At 37.1% G+C, this 12,899-nt stretch overlaps 1 protein-coding gene across 1 annotated transcript in view; it reads right to left on the bottom strand.

Moving 5' to 3' along the window:
- The window catches only part of MUSK (muscle associated receptor tyrosine kinase), an 84,265-nt gene that overhangs the window by 31,632 nt on the left and 39,734 nt on the right, over positions 1–12,899 (bottom strand). Inside the window, exon 6 of the mRNA XM_016129973.2 lies at positions 9,699–9,823. Coding sequence (XP_015985459.1) covers positions 9,699–9,823 — 125 coding nt within the window. The remainder of the gene's footprint in view (positions 1–9,698; positions 9,824–12,899) is intronic.

Consider the following 12,899-nt stretch of genomic DNA (forward strand, 5'->3'; position numbering starts at 1 on the left):
GACACAGAGACTTGTAAAGTTCTTGCATACTGCAGCTTGCTTTCTCGTTGCTCTTGGAACCTGTGACCTTCTGTGAACAAGCCAGAGCTAGCCTACTAGACTATGAGGCATAAATGGCCCAGTTGACCCACAGATTAGTGAGCATTTATGAACGGTGATTGTTTTAAGCCACCAACCTTTGGGATGGTTGTAATACAGCAATAGATGACTAACACAATATAGAATAGGTATACTATGTGGATCCTCCAAGATGTATTCTCTACATTTTGAAGATAGAGATAGTAAAGAATGAGAGGTTGTATACTTTAGAACTTAGTATTCATAACTCCTGTTCAGTTTCTTGCAAATGCACATCAGATAGACAGATGGTTATCAAGAAAAATGCCTGTGAAGCCAACTCTGTTTCTGAGGCATAGCATACACCATGCCATACTGCTGAAATCAGAAAATCCAATGTCCTTGAGGTTATCAATGCAATATTAGCACACAATTAGAAGATTAATATATGTAAGTTCTTATTTATTAGTCTTCATTCCAACTCTGTGGGAGAGACAGCTGCCAAGCACATTCTGTCATATTGCAGTTAGAATTTGTACCCGTTTGTCTGATCCCAAAGTCTGTGCTTTTAATCATCGTTATAGTGCCTTCTAGTCCTACGAATGAGAATCAATGAAGAGCCGTTAGAAAACAGGAACAGTAACAACAACCTCAACAAATCAGCCAACCAGGAACAAAACGAATGTCTGTCTTCAGTGTCATTGTTATGGTGGTGGCATTTTAAAAATGGCGATTTGCTCTTTTAGTCAGTACTATGCCATCTTTTTAATAATTATTCTTTAATTATGATTGCTTATATGAGGGGGAAATGCCAGTTTGAGGACAATTTGAATGAAATGACAACTAAGGAATCAGCCTTTGGTTTGCCTTACATTATCTCAGAGTAGCGGAATGGGTTCAGTGGTGGCCTGGACTGTCCAGCCAAAGGGAATGAGGCTGGGAATGAGAAATTTAGAGTTAGTTATTTTACTATCTTGCCTGAAGGAGAATTTTCACAGTTAGACTAGCAAGAGGGAGGGAGGCCCTGGGGTGAGATCAGTTTTCTTCCTTCTGCTGCTGTGTGGCTGAAGGCTGTGGAACCAAGCACTCTCTATAACAGTCAGTCAGTGAAACTGTCCAATTAGTTTCTTTGTCTCTTTAGTCTCTACCTGCTTTACTAATGTCCATCCTTGTGATAAAAACTAGCTTACGCGAACATCAATTTTACCTTCACTGGGCAAACTTCCCAGGTCAGATCAAGTATCGTGGCATTTTCCCTAAATAAGCAGCCTGAATTCTATGAGAAATTGGTGAGGCAGAGAGAAAAATATCTTTAAGAGACACATACTCAACTCAGTTGAGAATTCAAAACAAATTCATTACTATCATATTTATACAAAGTGCAACTTCTTATGAATTTGAGTGTCCAAGTTAGATCAAAAGGAAGGAACAATTTGGAATACAATTTTGGACTCCTCCTGAATTTTAATACAAATCAACACTGAGGGAAAAAAAGCTAAGAACCTCAAACTTCTATGTTCAGTTGCCATTCTGTATACCATAAAGATATTTTGTTTACAAATATCCCTTCCTAGTTTGTAGAAATGCAATCTATACAACAGTTACCTTCCTACTTTGCAAAATTAGTTCTCTCCCTCAAGAAGTATGCCTTGGAATTGACTCAGAAACAAGTAATCCCCCAGCGCTGAGCTAAACTCCCACTATTTTCATGTTTACACCTAAGAAACTCATTCCTAAACACCTCCCCAAGGTCACTGAAAACATTCTTGGTAGAAAAAGAGAAGTGATTTCTAAACTGCCTGACCTTTCTCCTCCTGGACTTCACCCAGGGGTTGAAATAGTTCAGGGACTAGACCAACAAGTTACGAGGCTCATTGCTTGATTATGATGTGGCTCCTAAATGCTTTTCCTCCTGTTTCCAGAGGCCTTGCTCCATCTACTTTGTGACTCATGCACAGCAGGCCTTGTTAGTCATAGTTTGAATTTGTTTTTCTTTCTTCATGGATCATCCTGACCCAACAGTTTAGTATTTTTGATGACCTAAAAATAAAAACAACCTTTTGCCCTCCATTTTGATCGTTTTGTCCTTCAGGTTTAAATGATCAAAGGGATGAGTTCAGATTATTACTGTGAGCTTTGACCAAGGTATGCATAGACAAAACCCTATACTTAATTGGGGTGACTATATCTGGTATTTATAGTACCTACGTTATTTTCTTCAAGTCCCCAGGCATACTGACCTAAAGGAGCTGGATAAGCAGCTCACCGCTCTATGTGTGGTGTTCTTTTTCTGAGATAGTGACCTCACAAAAAAGGCAAACAGGAAGGTCTATTAAATAGGTGTAATATTTCATATCTGAGATAACATGTGAAAACTTTTTGAAGGTGGCAAAGCGGTATAGACCTGTGGGATTTTTTTAAATTTATCATTAATACATTAACAATGTTGTTTTGAGACAGTCCACCCTGATGTATGGATAATCTTGTAACTTCAGCACGATTTAACCTTAGCATAGGAAGATCTTTGAAAGGTATTTGGGCCTCAATGGCCTTGTCTTGCAAATAGTTCTGGCAGGCTGGGCATACATCATAGAACTGTTAAAGTATGGCCCAGTAGGGTCCATATTCAGGGAGTAGTAATATTGTCTGTCTATGCATCATAGAAAAAGGGATACTAGACTGAGAAAATTTTCCATATTGTTTCTGATCAGCATAACCATAAATTTGGCCTCTTTTGATCTGGCCACTAAAATATTCTACGTAAAAATTGATATTCATAATTATTTTGCTTTACGCAACTAGTTAGATGAGACGACTGCAAAGCTTCTATACTTTAAACCTAAAATACTGCCTCTTAAAATTATGTGTAAAATATAGGTGAGCCTCCCTTTATGGAAATTCAAAAATACAATTCAACAAAAATGATTTGGCTATTTATTTTATAAAATTCTTCTAAAGAATTAAGTGATTCAACTTATAAAATATTTTAGGAACTTTAGTTGTTGAACAAAGTATGACAGCATGCAATTTTTCTACATTTTTAATTGAATGCCACAATAATAGAGATATTATAGATATAACTCTAAATAAATCTAGTTAACAAAATACAAAGATATTTTCTTGTGGAAAAGCAAGCTCTGCTCTCTCCACATCAAATGATTATTCCCAATGTTGTAAAACAAGAATAATATTACTGCTCACTCTAATATTCATCTAAGACTACAAATTTTCATGAAAAAGAAATAAAATTTCCACAGGGAGAAAGCAAAACAATTTTTGATCTCTCTGGGACACATTGCTTGCCCTTCTCTCGTTCTTTGGCTCTGTTTAGGGTTTAGTTTATTGGTGTGTTCACAGAGGGGAAGAACAGGAGTGTTCATATCATTTAGAGCAGCAGTCCCTGAAGCTTTTGGCACCAGGGACCGTGCTCAGGGACCAGTGCTCCTATGAGAATCTAATGCCCGATGATCTGAGGTGGAGCTGAGGCGGTGATGCTAGCGCTGGGGAGCGGCTGCAAATACAAAGGAAGCTTCGCTGGCTCACTGCTCACTTCCTGCTGTGCTCCCTGGTTCCTGACAGGCCACAGACAGGTATCTGTCTGTGGTCCAGCAGTTGGGAACCCCTGTTTTAGAGTGCCTGTTTTACTTGGTGTGTTAGTGAAGTTAGTTCATTGACTTGTAGTTAGTGAGGAACCACAGTTCAAACTCTGTTTTATTCTGTGCCAAAGAGCATCCAGGTCGGTCCACATTTATCTTTGTCCAGGCCACCCAAAATGATATCAGGGCTGTGGGCTCTTTTCCATCCCCTTAAGAGACTTCCTAGTTTGCCACTTGTACACCATGAAATGCCTGAAATTGTCTCCATTTCCTGAGATTTGCATGCATCAGCATGGGCAAAGTAATCTTAATTTTCTTTTGGGATTGGAGAGTATCACCAATGCCAACACTTGGCTGTAAGAGCAACACGCTCTCTCTGACCCTAAGAATGACAGAAGTACTTTTGCTTTCACTATTATTGTGTTGTATTCCTGTTTAGAATCTGAGGCAATAGATCTATTTTGCCATCTGCTTTTTCTGAGCCACATCTGGAATAATTGAGTTGGGGTATCAATAAGACCAAAACTAACTCAAACCATCTGACTTTTTTTATGACTACTCCTCAAATCTGACAAAGAATAATCATCCATTGTCCAGTTCTAATCTCAAAGAGCCTTTGGAAAACACTGAATTCTTTGACAAGCATATATCTTTTCTATATTACTGTTTTCACAGAGTAAGACAAATTAGTAAAGTCATATCATCAGTCCCCCAACTTTCTTAGGGCATAACTTTACACTATCTTGAAAGGCTTAGAACAACTGCAACAGCTTCCATGGAAGAGCCACAAAACCATATTGCCCAATAAGACTCAAATTTCAAATGACGCTTAAGATTTAATTAAAGAGCCGAAGAAGAACAGGAACTATGAGTTACTTTTTGTAACTCACCAAAATTAGAAAACTTCAGTTCTGATGTCATTTTGGAGGTCATCTTCTCCAGCAACCTGACATGTCTGTCATTGGAAATAAGGAAAAGTCGATGTCCAAGAGGTAAACGGACTCCCTTAAAATTACAATTGCTCAAGAAGGGCATTTATTATTTAAGTCTTCTAGCTTCCCACCTCATTCTTATTCCACCATACTTGAAGTTACAAGCTCATAAAGTGACATTAATTAATTTATTTATTTCGAAGAGATGGATGGTAGACAATTAGATAAGATGAATCAATTTTAATAACAAATGACAAGAAAAGTAGTGTTTCAAATATCAGAAAAGAAAAAAAGAAACCCTTCAGCAAAAACAATAGAGAGCTATTGCAAGATGACATTCTTCATTAGATGGGGCGGCCTTAAAATTTGGCATCTTCCTCCTGGTTTACAGCATCCATTCAAATTTCACAGCCCAACACATTGTGTTTTACACGCCCTTCTCTCCCTCCCCCTTCTCCTATGTCTAGCGTCCTAGTTCTTTTTCCCTTTCCTCTCCTTTTTCTCTCTTTCTTTTTTCCCCTTATTTGGAACACTCCTTTGACTTTAAAAGTGTCATTATTACTGTATTGTAATATGGACACTACAGCCAAGATACCAGAAAGTTGCAGAGAGGCTATGCTGAAAAATGTGAAAAATAAAAATATCTAACTAACCAAGGATGGAGTTATTTAGCTATTTTGAGAGCCACCCTCACTCCACACAAAGGACTGGTTTGAACATGTACTCCATCTCCTTAAGGCATGAAATAGGATGACCTAGAGAGTTGATAGATGTCCTCTTTTGTGTAATTAAGGGTTCACTCAGTGGGCTTCAGATGCTCAAACCCTGCACATTCGAAAGAGAGAACTGGCCTTTGGCCCCTGAGAGATAATCTCTTAATCTTTAGCATATCCTCCCTAATAAGAATATCTCTGTATACCTCAGACCTTGGGCTATTGCAGATAGCTTATATTAACAATGTAAATTGTGATGAATATCTTTTTTGTTCACCAGGAACCCTAAGCCATGCTGTATCAGTTTGACCTTTGGCGGGCTGGAGACTAGCTAAAGTCAGGTGAGTCTCAATGCCTATGTAATTGACCTCAGTAAAAATTCTGGACACCAAGGCTTGGGTGAGCTTCCCTGGTAGAATACTTTGTACCTATTGTCATACATCTGTTAAGGGGAGGAAATTTTCAAATGACCAACTTCTGCTTGCTTGTTTAATGTTTAACCAGGGTGTAGTTCTAGAAGATATTCTGTGCAAAAATATGCTAATGTTAAGGGTGTAGTTATCCTGTGCAAAGATATGGTAATGGCTAACTTCTGCTTCCATAAACCTGCTTGCTTGGTTGATGTAGTTTTAGGCTTTATAAGCTGCCTCCTCTGGAAGCTCGGGGCTGATTCTCTAGTGAGGAGAATCAGTCACCAGCCGGCTAATAAAGGCTCATAATTAATCTCAGTTGGCTCCGTGGGTCTTAGATTTGAACGCTCCACAACATATCGTTGCTGGGAAAATTAAGTGCTCTCCATGCATCTCCAATGGGAGAGGACAACTGATTACCCATTACTGATTTTAGTCTGTACCTTTCATTGTAATGAACTATAATGACAAATATAACAGCTTTTCTGAGTTCTGTAGGTTTTTCTAGTAAATCATCAAACTTGAGGGTGATCTTGTGGATCCTGACACTCCTACAATTTTTTTGAGACAGAAGACAAGTAATTCCCACCTGTAAAATCTAAGAGGCAGAGTCAGGTTACTTAGCAGCTTGAAAGGAAGGAGCAAAAAAGGAGTGGCTCTGTTCAGTGGTCTGGATCCAAGAATTTGTAGATATAAAGGTTTTATAGATGATCTAAATTGGAGTCATCTTCTGTCCTTCCAAAAGGACCTTCGGAAAGACTTCCCATCGATTAACAAACTGGGAGCTAAGAGGGAAATGGCTATCCTGATGAATATGCATCATTGTGTCATCTTAAATGTTTCCTGATTTCTGAAGCATTATGAATGTGTCCATGATCAAAAGAGGCAGTTTTAAATACTTGTCAGGCACAGAGTTGTAATGCCAACTTATAGGAGTATCAGTTAAATTAGAACTTTTCCACTCTAATTATTGCTCCTCCCTTCTTCCTACCCCAAACCTGTAGGAGTCATAAGTAGCAGTTAGGAAGTGAGGGTAAGAATGAATGAGTATGCGCTAAGGGTACAATCACAGAACTTTTATGGAAGGGCGGGTAGCGCACCTGCAAGAATTCTGGGAGTGGGAGAAAAGGAAAGGTCTCATCTGTGAATGCAGTTGGAGGCTTTGGGTATTACTTAGGATTAAATGCTTGAAATGACTAAATTGGGACAGTGTTAGTGGTTTTAAATCATCTAAAAGTAACCAGAAAAATCACAAAGCCTGTTTGAGGCAGCCTTCAATGGTGGAAAAAGAATTTACCCTGCTGAATAAACTTAAAAGGGCAAAGAAAGTATTAAATAAGGTTGTATTATATGAAAATCATGCTTATTCAACATCCGAGTTAGAATAATAATCTTAGTCTACATGTTAAACTCCCCTTTTTCTATCTGAAATCCTAAAAGAGAAAATCTAAAAGTATATATAATAAATCTGTAGAAAGATGGAAAGGAAACATAAAGGGCTAGAAAATTTCAGCAACTTTTGGAAGATACAAAGAGATGGTATTGATAGAGAAATGAATATCAACTAAGTAGCTAAAATCTAACACAGAATAAGAGGTTTACTGAGAGGAGAATGGATAAATTTTCCTTACAGTCATGGAAAATTTCAAAGTTCAGATCACAGGGCTGTAAGTAGGAGTAGACTTTGAGAGATTCAGTAGAGTTGTTGGAGGATTTGGGAGCAATTATGTATGCATATAGTATGAGGCTGAGGCATCTGTCCATGGGCTCAAGCTTTTGTGGGTTCCTGTGGTGGGCATTGGAGCTTGAGAAAAAGTCAACAGATTAAGTAGGGTTCCCTCTATTTCTCCACACAAATATGCAGAGCATAACAGTCAGATATTGTAATTTTAAAATGAATTCATTTAATAGAAATAAGTAGAGAGAATGTAGAAAGGAGAGAAGCAATAATTAAAGATACAGTAGACAAAAATGTCCTGTGTTTAAGAGACATTTGATCTCAAGTTCTTTACTTACAGTTCTGTATCAAAGGAAAATATGTACTAAAGGAATAGACCATTATTGAAAATAGATGCTATAATCCTAAATAAAACCACAGCAAGAAACAACACAAACTTAAAAAGCAATGTATTCTAGAATGACAGAATGGCTTAACATTAGGGAAATTTTGCAATTTAAAGTGAAAAACTACATTTTCATCAAAAAATTTAAATCATTGATGACAGGGTATTTAATTGACTTTAAAACATACTTATATTAAAAACATATATTAAATTATGATTAAAAATAAATACTCTTGACCTCATAAAGAGTATCAGAAACTAGGAACTGAGTACAAGCCAAACATAAATAGACAAGTAGTTAAAGTCTATAAAATAACATTGTAATAATAATTCATTATAGGTTTCTATTTCAGAATTTGGTAACCTATTATTCAGACCAACTCTCACACCAAAAAAAAAAAAAAAAAATTAAAGTTCTGGGAAAACATTTTTAACAGATGTAACAAAGTTAGAAGTTTTTATGTCTCCTTAGACAATTTTTCAACCCCAGAAAGTATTAACTTTTTTTCGATGGCTACAAAAAGCAGGAGGATAGAAATCAAAAGTTGGGTTCTATAAAGGTGAGGAGTCTAATAAAAGATACAATAAACTGATATCTCAAAGAACTAGATATGAGGGAGATATCAGTGTGAACTACAAATGAAATAGCCCTCCTAATAAATTGCAGACTGTGTTAAAATTATCTGGGATGTCCAAGAGGTTTCAAACCTTAAAATTGTTTGAGATTGTCTGAGATTAGTAGTAGCTGCTGATCTCTAGCAGAAACAAACAAAAATCCTCTCTGGAGAGAAGTTACCTTCACATAGACCTCAAATTAATCCCTGGCTTTTTTTTTTTTTTTTTTTTTGGTACTAAACAATAAACAGCAGATAGTCAAAGAGAACTAGGCACACAAGGAAAGACAACACAACGAGCAAGAGTCAGCAGGAAAACAGATAACAGAAGCAGACCTACAACGGCATCCCATCTCACTCAAATAAAAGCTAAAGTCGTTTCAATGACCTATGCAAGCCTATATGATCTGCAACTCCTAAACATGCCAGATACCTCTTTCCTCTTTGCTCACTCATCTCTAGCCACACTGACCTACTTGCTGTTCTTCTCATATACCATGTGCATGCTTATTTCAGAGACTTTCCCTGGCTATCTCTCTCCAACTTATCTATATACCTCCTCCTTCAGCTCCTTTAGATCTTAGCTCATATGTCCTCATCTTAATGAGGCTTCCCTGACTAATCTATTGAAAATGAAATCTTTCTCCTAAGGTTGCCCTTTTTGGCTCATTTTCCTGCTTTATTTTCCTCCATAGCATTGATGACATCCACATAGACTATATATTGTTTTCTTTGTTTTATTTTAGAGTTTGTTTTTCTCTATTATAATGTAAGCTCTTTGAGGGCAGGAAACTTTACCTGTTTGGTTTGCTCCTGTATCTACAATGCCTAGAATAGTGTCTGATGCCCAGGAGATGCTCAAAATAGATTTGTAGAATGATTAAATGAATGCTTATATGTAAAGTGCTTAGGACAGGGTGTGACTTATAGTAGTCACTTAATAAATAGTATAAAAAATGAAGGATAGAATGTTTAATTGACAGATATGGGTTCTAATTCTGGATGACTTTCTGTCAAAATAGATTCTAGCAGTGAACTAATTCATAAACTAATGAGTTCTGTGAAAATTATTTTACTTGTAAGGGAAGGGATTGCTAACACTTACCTTTTCCACAAAGGCATAAAGAATTTGATTTTCTACCACTCCCCATGATAGAAGGAAAAGGGTTCAATTTCTATGGCAGTGACTTGTAGGGTGAAAATACTGTGGGACCAATGACAGAGATCAATATAACTCTACAAAATGTGGTCTGTTCTAAAATTCACAATCCATGGGTTTTCCCCAGACAAGTCCCCATACAGATGGCACTCACAGCATTTCCATTTTCAATCCAGGTGATGGTGGGGACAGGGATGCCTGTTGCTGTACAGCGCAGAGTCACAAAGGAGCCAAAGGTGACATTGTGGGATTCAGGAGCCCGCAGGATTCTGGCAAAAACTGTTAGGAGAGCAGAAGTAGTGAGTGATGCTCATATAGGAAATGTTCTGCATAAAATCCCTCCTTCTTCTCATTGTCATAAAGTTAATACCAAATGCCATGTCCTGACTTCTAAGCCATTTATGCTATGATCATACATTTCCCGCCATTCTGGAACATGCCAAGCTTACTCTCAGCTTAGGAGCTTGTCCATGCTGTCCACTGGCCTAGAGTACTCATCTCCTAGGTGTTCATGTGGCAGGTTCCTTGTATCATCCAAGTCTCCTTTAAGCAACATTGTCTCAGAAAGTCCCTCTTTGACCACGTGATGTAATGTGTCATCCTCTCCCCTTTCACCTTTCATCATCCCGTTTTATTGTCTTTACAGACCTTACCACTATCTGAAATTATTTATTTTTTGTCTATTGTCTGTCTCCCTCTAATAGATTATGAGTTCAAAGCAACCAGAAACCTTGCCTGTTTGATTCAGTACCTGGAAGAATACCTGACCAAAAGTAATAATGTTTAAAAGAATTAATGAAATAATTAATGCTTTATACCTTCAACTGTATTGTGGTGTGAGGAAAGACAAAATCTACCAAATTTTTCAGAATATGAGATGAGCATACTAGGCCAAAAAAGAAAAAAAAAATGAAAAAGAAAGAAGAAAAGGAGTATTTTAGGCAAAGTGTGAACAGGCAAGTAAATAATTTATATATAATTTTTTCCTGAGGCTGAATCCCCACTGATTAAATATAAGTAAGTTCTTTCGACGTGAGAAGAATCTTACTGTAATTAAAGAGTGGAGATGAGGCTCAGTGTGTACAATATATTGAAGATTACTTAGAATCATAGAATCACTAACCTTAGAAAAGGCTTCAGAGATAAACTAGATACCTGCTCTTATTTAATAGATGTAGAAACTAAATCCACGTTAATTTAAGATAGTTTCCAAAAATGATATAACTGATAGATGAGAAACCTGAACTTAAGTCTTCTAACTTCAAACCCATTTTCTTTAAACTATTGTGGATTTTTTAAATTGCCCATTACACTATAAATATAATATTTTGTCCACTTGCCTTTTTTCTCCCAGGACTTAAGTACAGAACAGAATAATAGACTAGGAAACCCCAGTTCACACAATGCTTTTAAGCTTAGTTCTCCTAGTTAATTGAAATTTATGGAGTCTGGATTCCAAAAGAAAGTACAAGGGAGATAGTATATACTAGACAGAAGATGTACAGGACAAGGATAGATGAAGTTCAGAGCTGTGTTAGAAGTTGGTCTGATTTTTGAATGCCTCTTAAAAATAATTTAATTTAATTTAATTTAATTCAAGAAATAAAGGATGATATGATTTGTTTGACAACTGGATGCTTTTTGCAGATTCTAGTTTCAGATTTGCAGGTTCAGATTAATTCAACTTTCTATCTTTTGACATTGAGGATTCTAAGAGATGGAATCTAGAAGAGCATGCTAGGAATATAAATGCTGGGCCCAAAAGCCAGGAGAAAGGAGAAGCATGGAAGATGCCAACTTCAAGGCAACAAGTGGTTTAAAAGAAAAAAAAGATCAAATGTTTAAAATACAGCTAAATAATACTCCTCCCCTCCAAAAAAAAAAAAAAAAATTGACCCTGATTTTAAGTAAGTCCTGGGGTCTAATTACCAACCTACAAAAATTAAAGGGTTGAGAAACATGTTAAACAGCACTGTTGGGACACAATTCAATCAAATCCAGAACATAGATAATTCAGCAGAGCAAATTATTTAGTTTCCCCAACAGATAAATGGCGTCAGGGGAGAAAAAGGAAGAGGGGGCAATTACAGATTGAAAAAGACTTAAGAGGCATAACCCCAAATATAATATGTGGATCTTGTTTGGATTCTTTTTAACAATTCAGATGTAAGCAAACATTTTTTAGACAATAAGATGAAAAAGTACACAGTCCTGGCAATAAATGGTATTAAGAAATTCGTGCTATTGGGGCTGGGTGGGGTAATGAGAATGGTAATGTAATTATGTTTTTTTTAAAAAATGTCCTTATACTACATGTGGATTGATTAAATTAGTGTATTGGGATTTACTTTAAAATAAAGCAGGAGCTAAAAACAGTAGTGGGGTAGAGGAAACTAAAAGGGTAGACTGTTGATCATTGTCGCTGTTGGGTAATCAGAAAATGGAGAATTTACTATATTTATTTTATCTGCTTTTTTGTAAGATCGAGAATTTCATAACATTAAAATTTTAAAAAATTGCAATGGAGCTCACACCATACCTCCAGAAAAACACATGATGGGATGCATATTTCTGCCTTTGAAATAGCATAAGTTCTAGAAAACTTAATACCTGAAGAAAGGTATGTTTCTGAGGAGAATCATTTAGCAGAGGTATCAGGCCTGAGCGTTCAGAAATACCCATGACAGTTTGAGATCGAACTGATTCTAAATTGAAATAAAATATGGGAATGAGGGAAAATTTTCCATAGCAGACGATATTTGCAGCATGACAAATTCCATGGCAAGAAGAGTGGCAGTTGCTGTTGTGGTTGGTATGGTTGGCTCCCAGAGCAAGTGACCTGTGTAGTCCCACAGGGTATTGTGCTTAGGGGATCCCACGCTTCGTTTAATTTTCTGCTGTCCATGTTCTGAAATGATTAGTGATTTTTGAACTAGGGACCCTGTATTGTCATTTGTACCTGATTCACAAATTATGGAGCAAGTCCCAGTCATCAAGGCTGAAAAAAAGGCTCAAAGGTGAAGTGGTAAATGAAAAATTATAAATATGTTGCTTGGGTGTGAAGGAAGAATCAATCAACATTAGGTGACGGAGGCTATCCCTATTGGATATTCTAAATTTCTCAAGAAGAAAAGCCAGCTAGGAGGCAGTGTACACTTCTTCCAGAGTGACAAACACGTCGTCCCATCTGATCTCCTGATAGGAGATTCCCTGCCGCCCCCCCCCCTCCCAGTTTAATCTAAATTCACAGGCTGTGACCCCTTGACAACAAACACAGACTGTCTGGCATCCTAACAAGGGTGAATCCAGGTAATCTCATCTTTTCTCATGTTTTCTGGCAACAATAGTGGAGACC

Source organism: Rousettus aegyptiacus, unplaced genomic scaffold (assembly GCF_014176215.1).
Source record: "Rousettus aegyptiacus isolate mRouAeg1 unplaced genomic scaffold, mRouAeg1.p scaffold_m13_p_3, whole genome shotgun sequence".
NCBI lineage: Eukaryota > Metazoa > Chordata > Mammalia > Chiroptera > Pteropodidae > Rousettus > Rousettus aegyptiacus.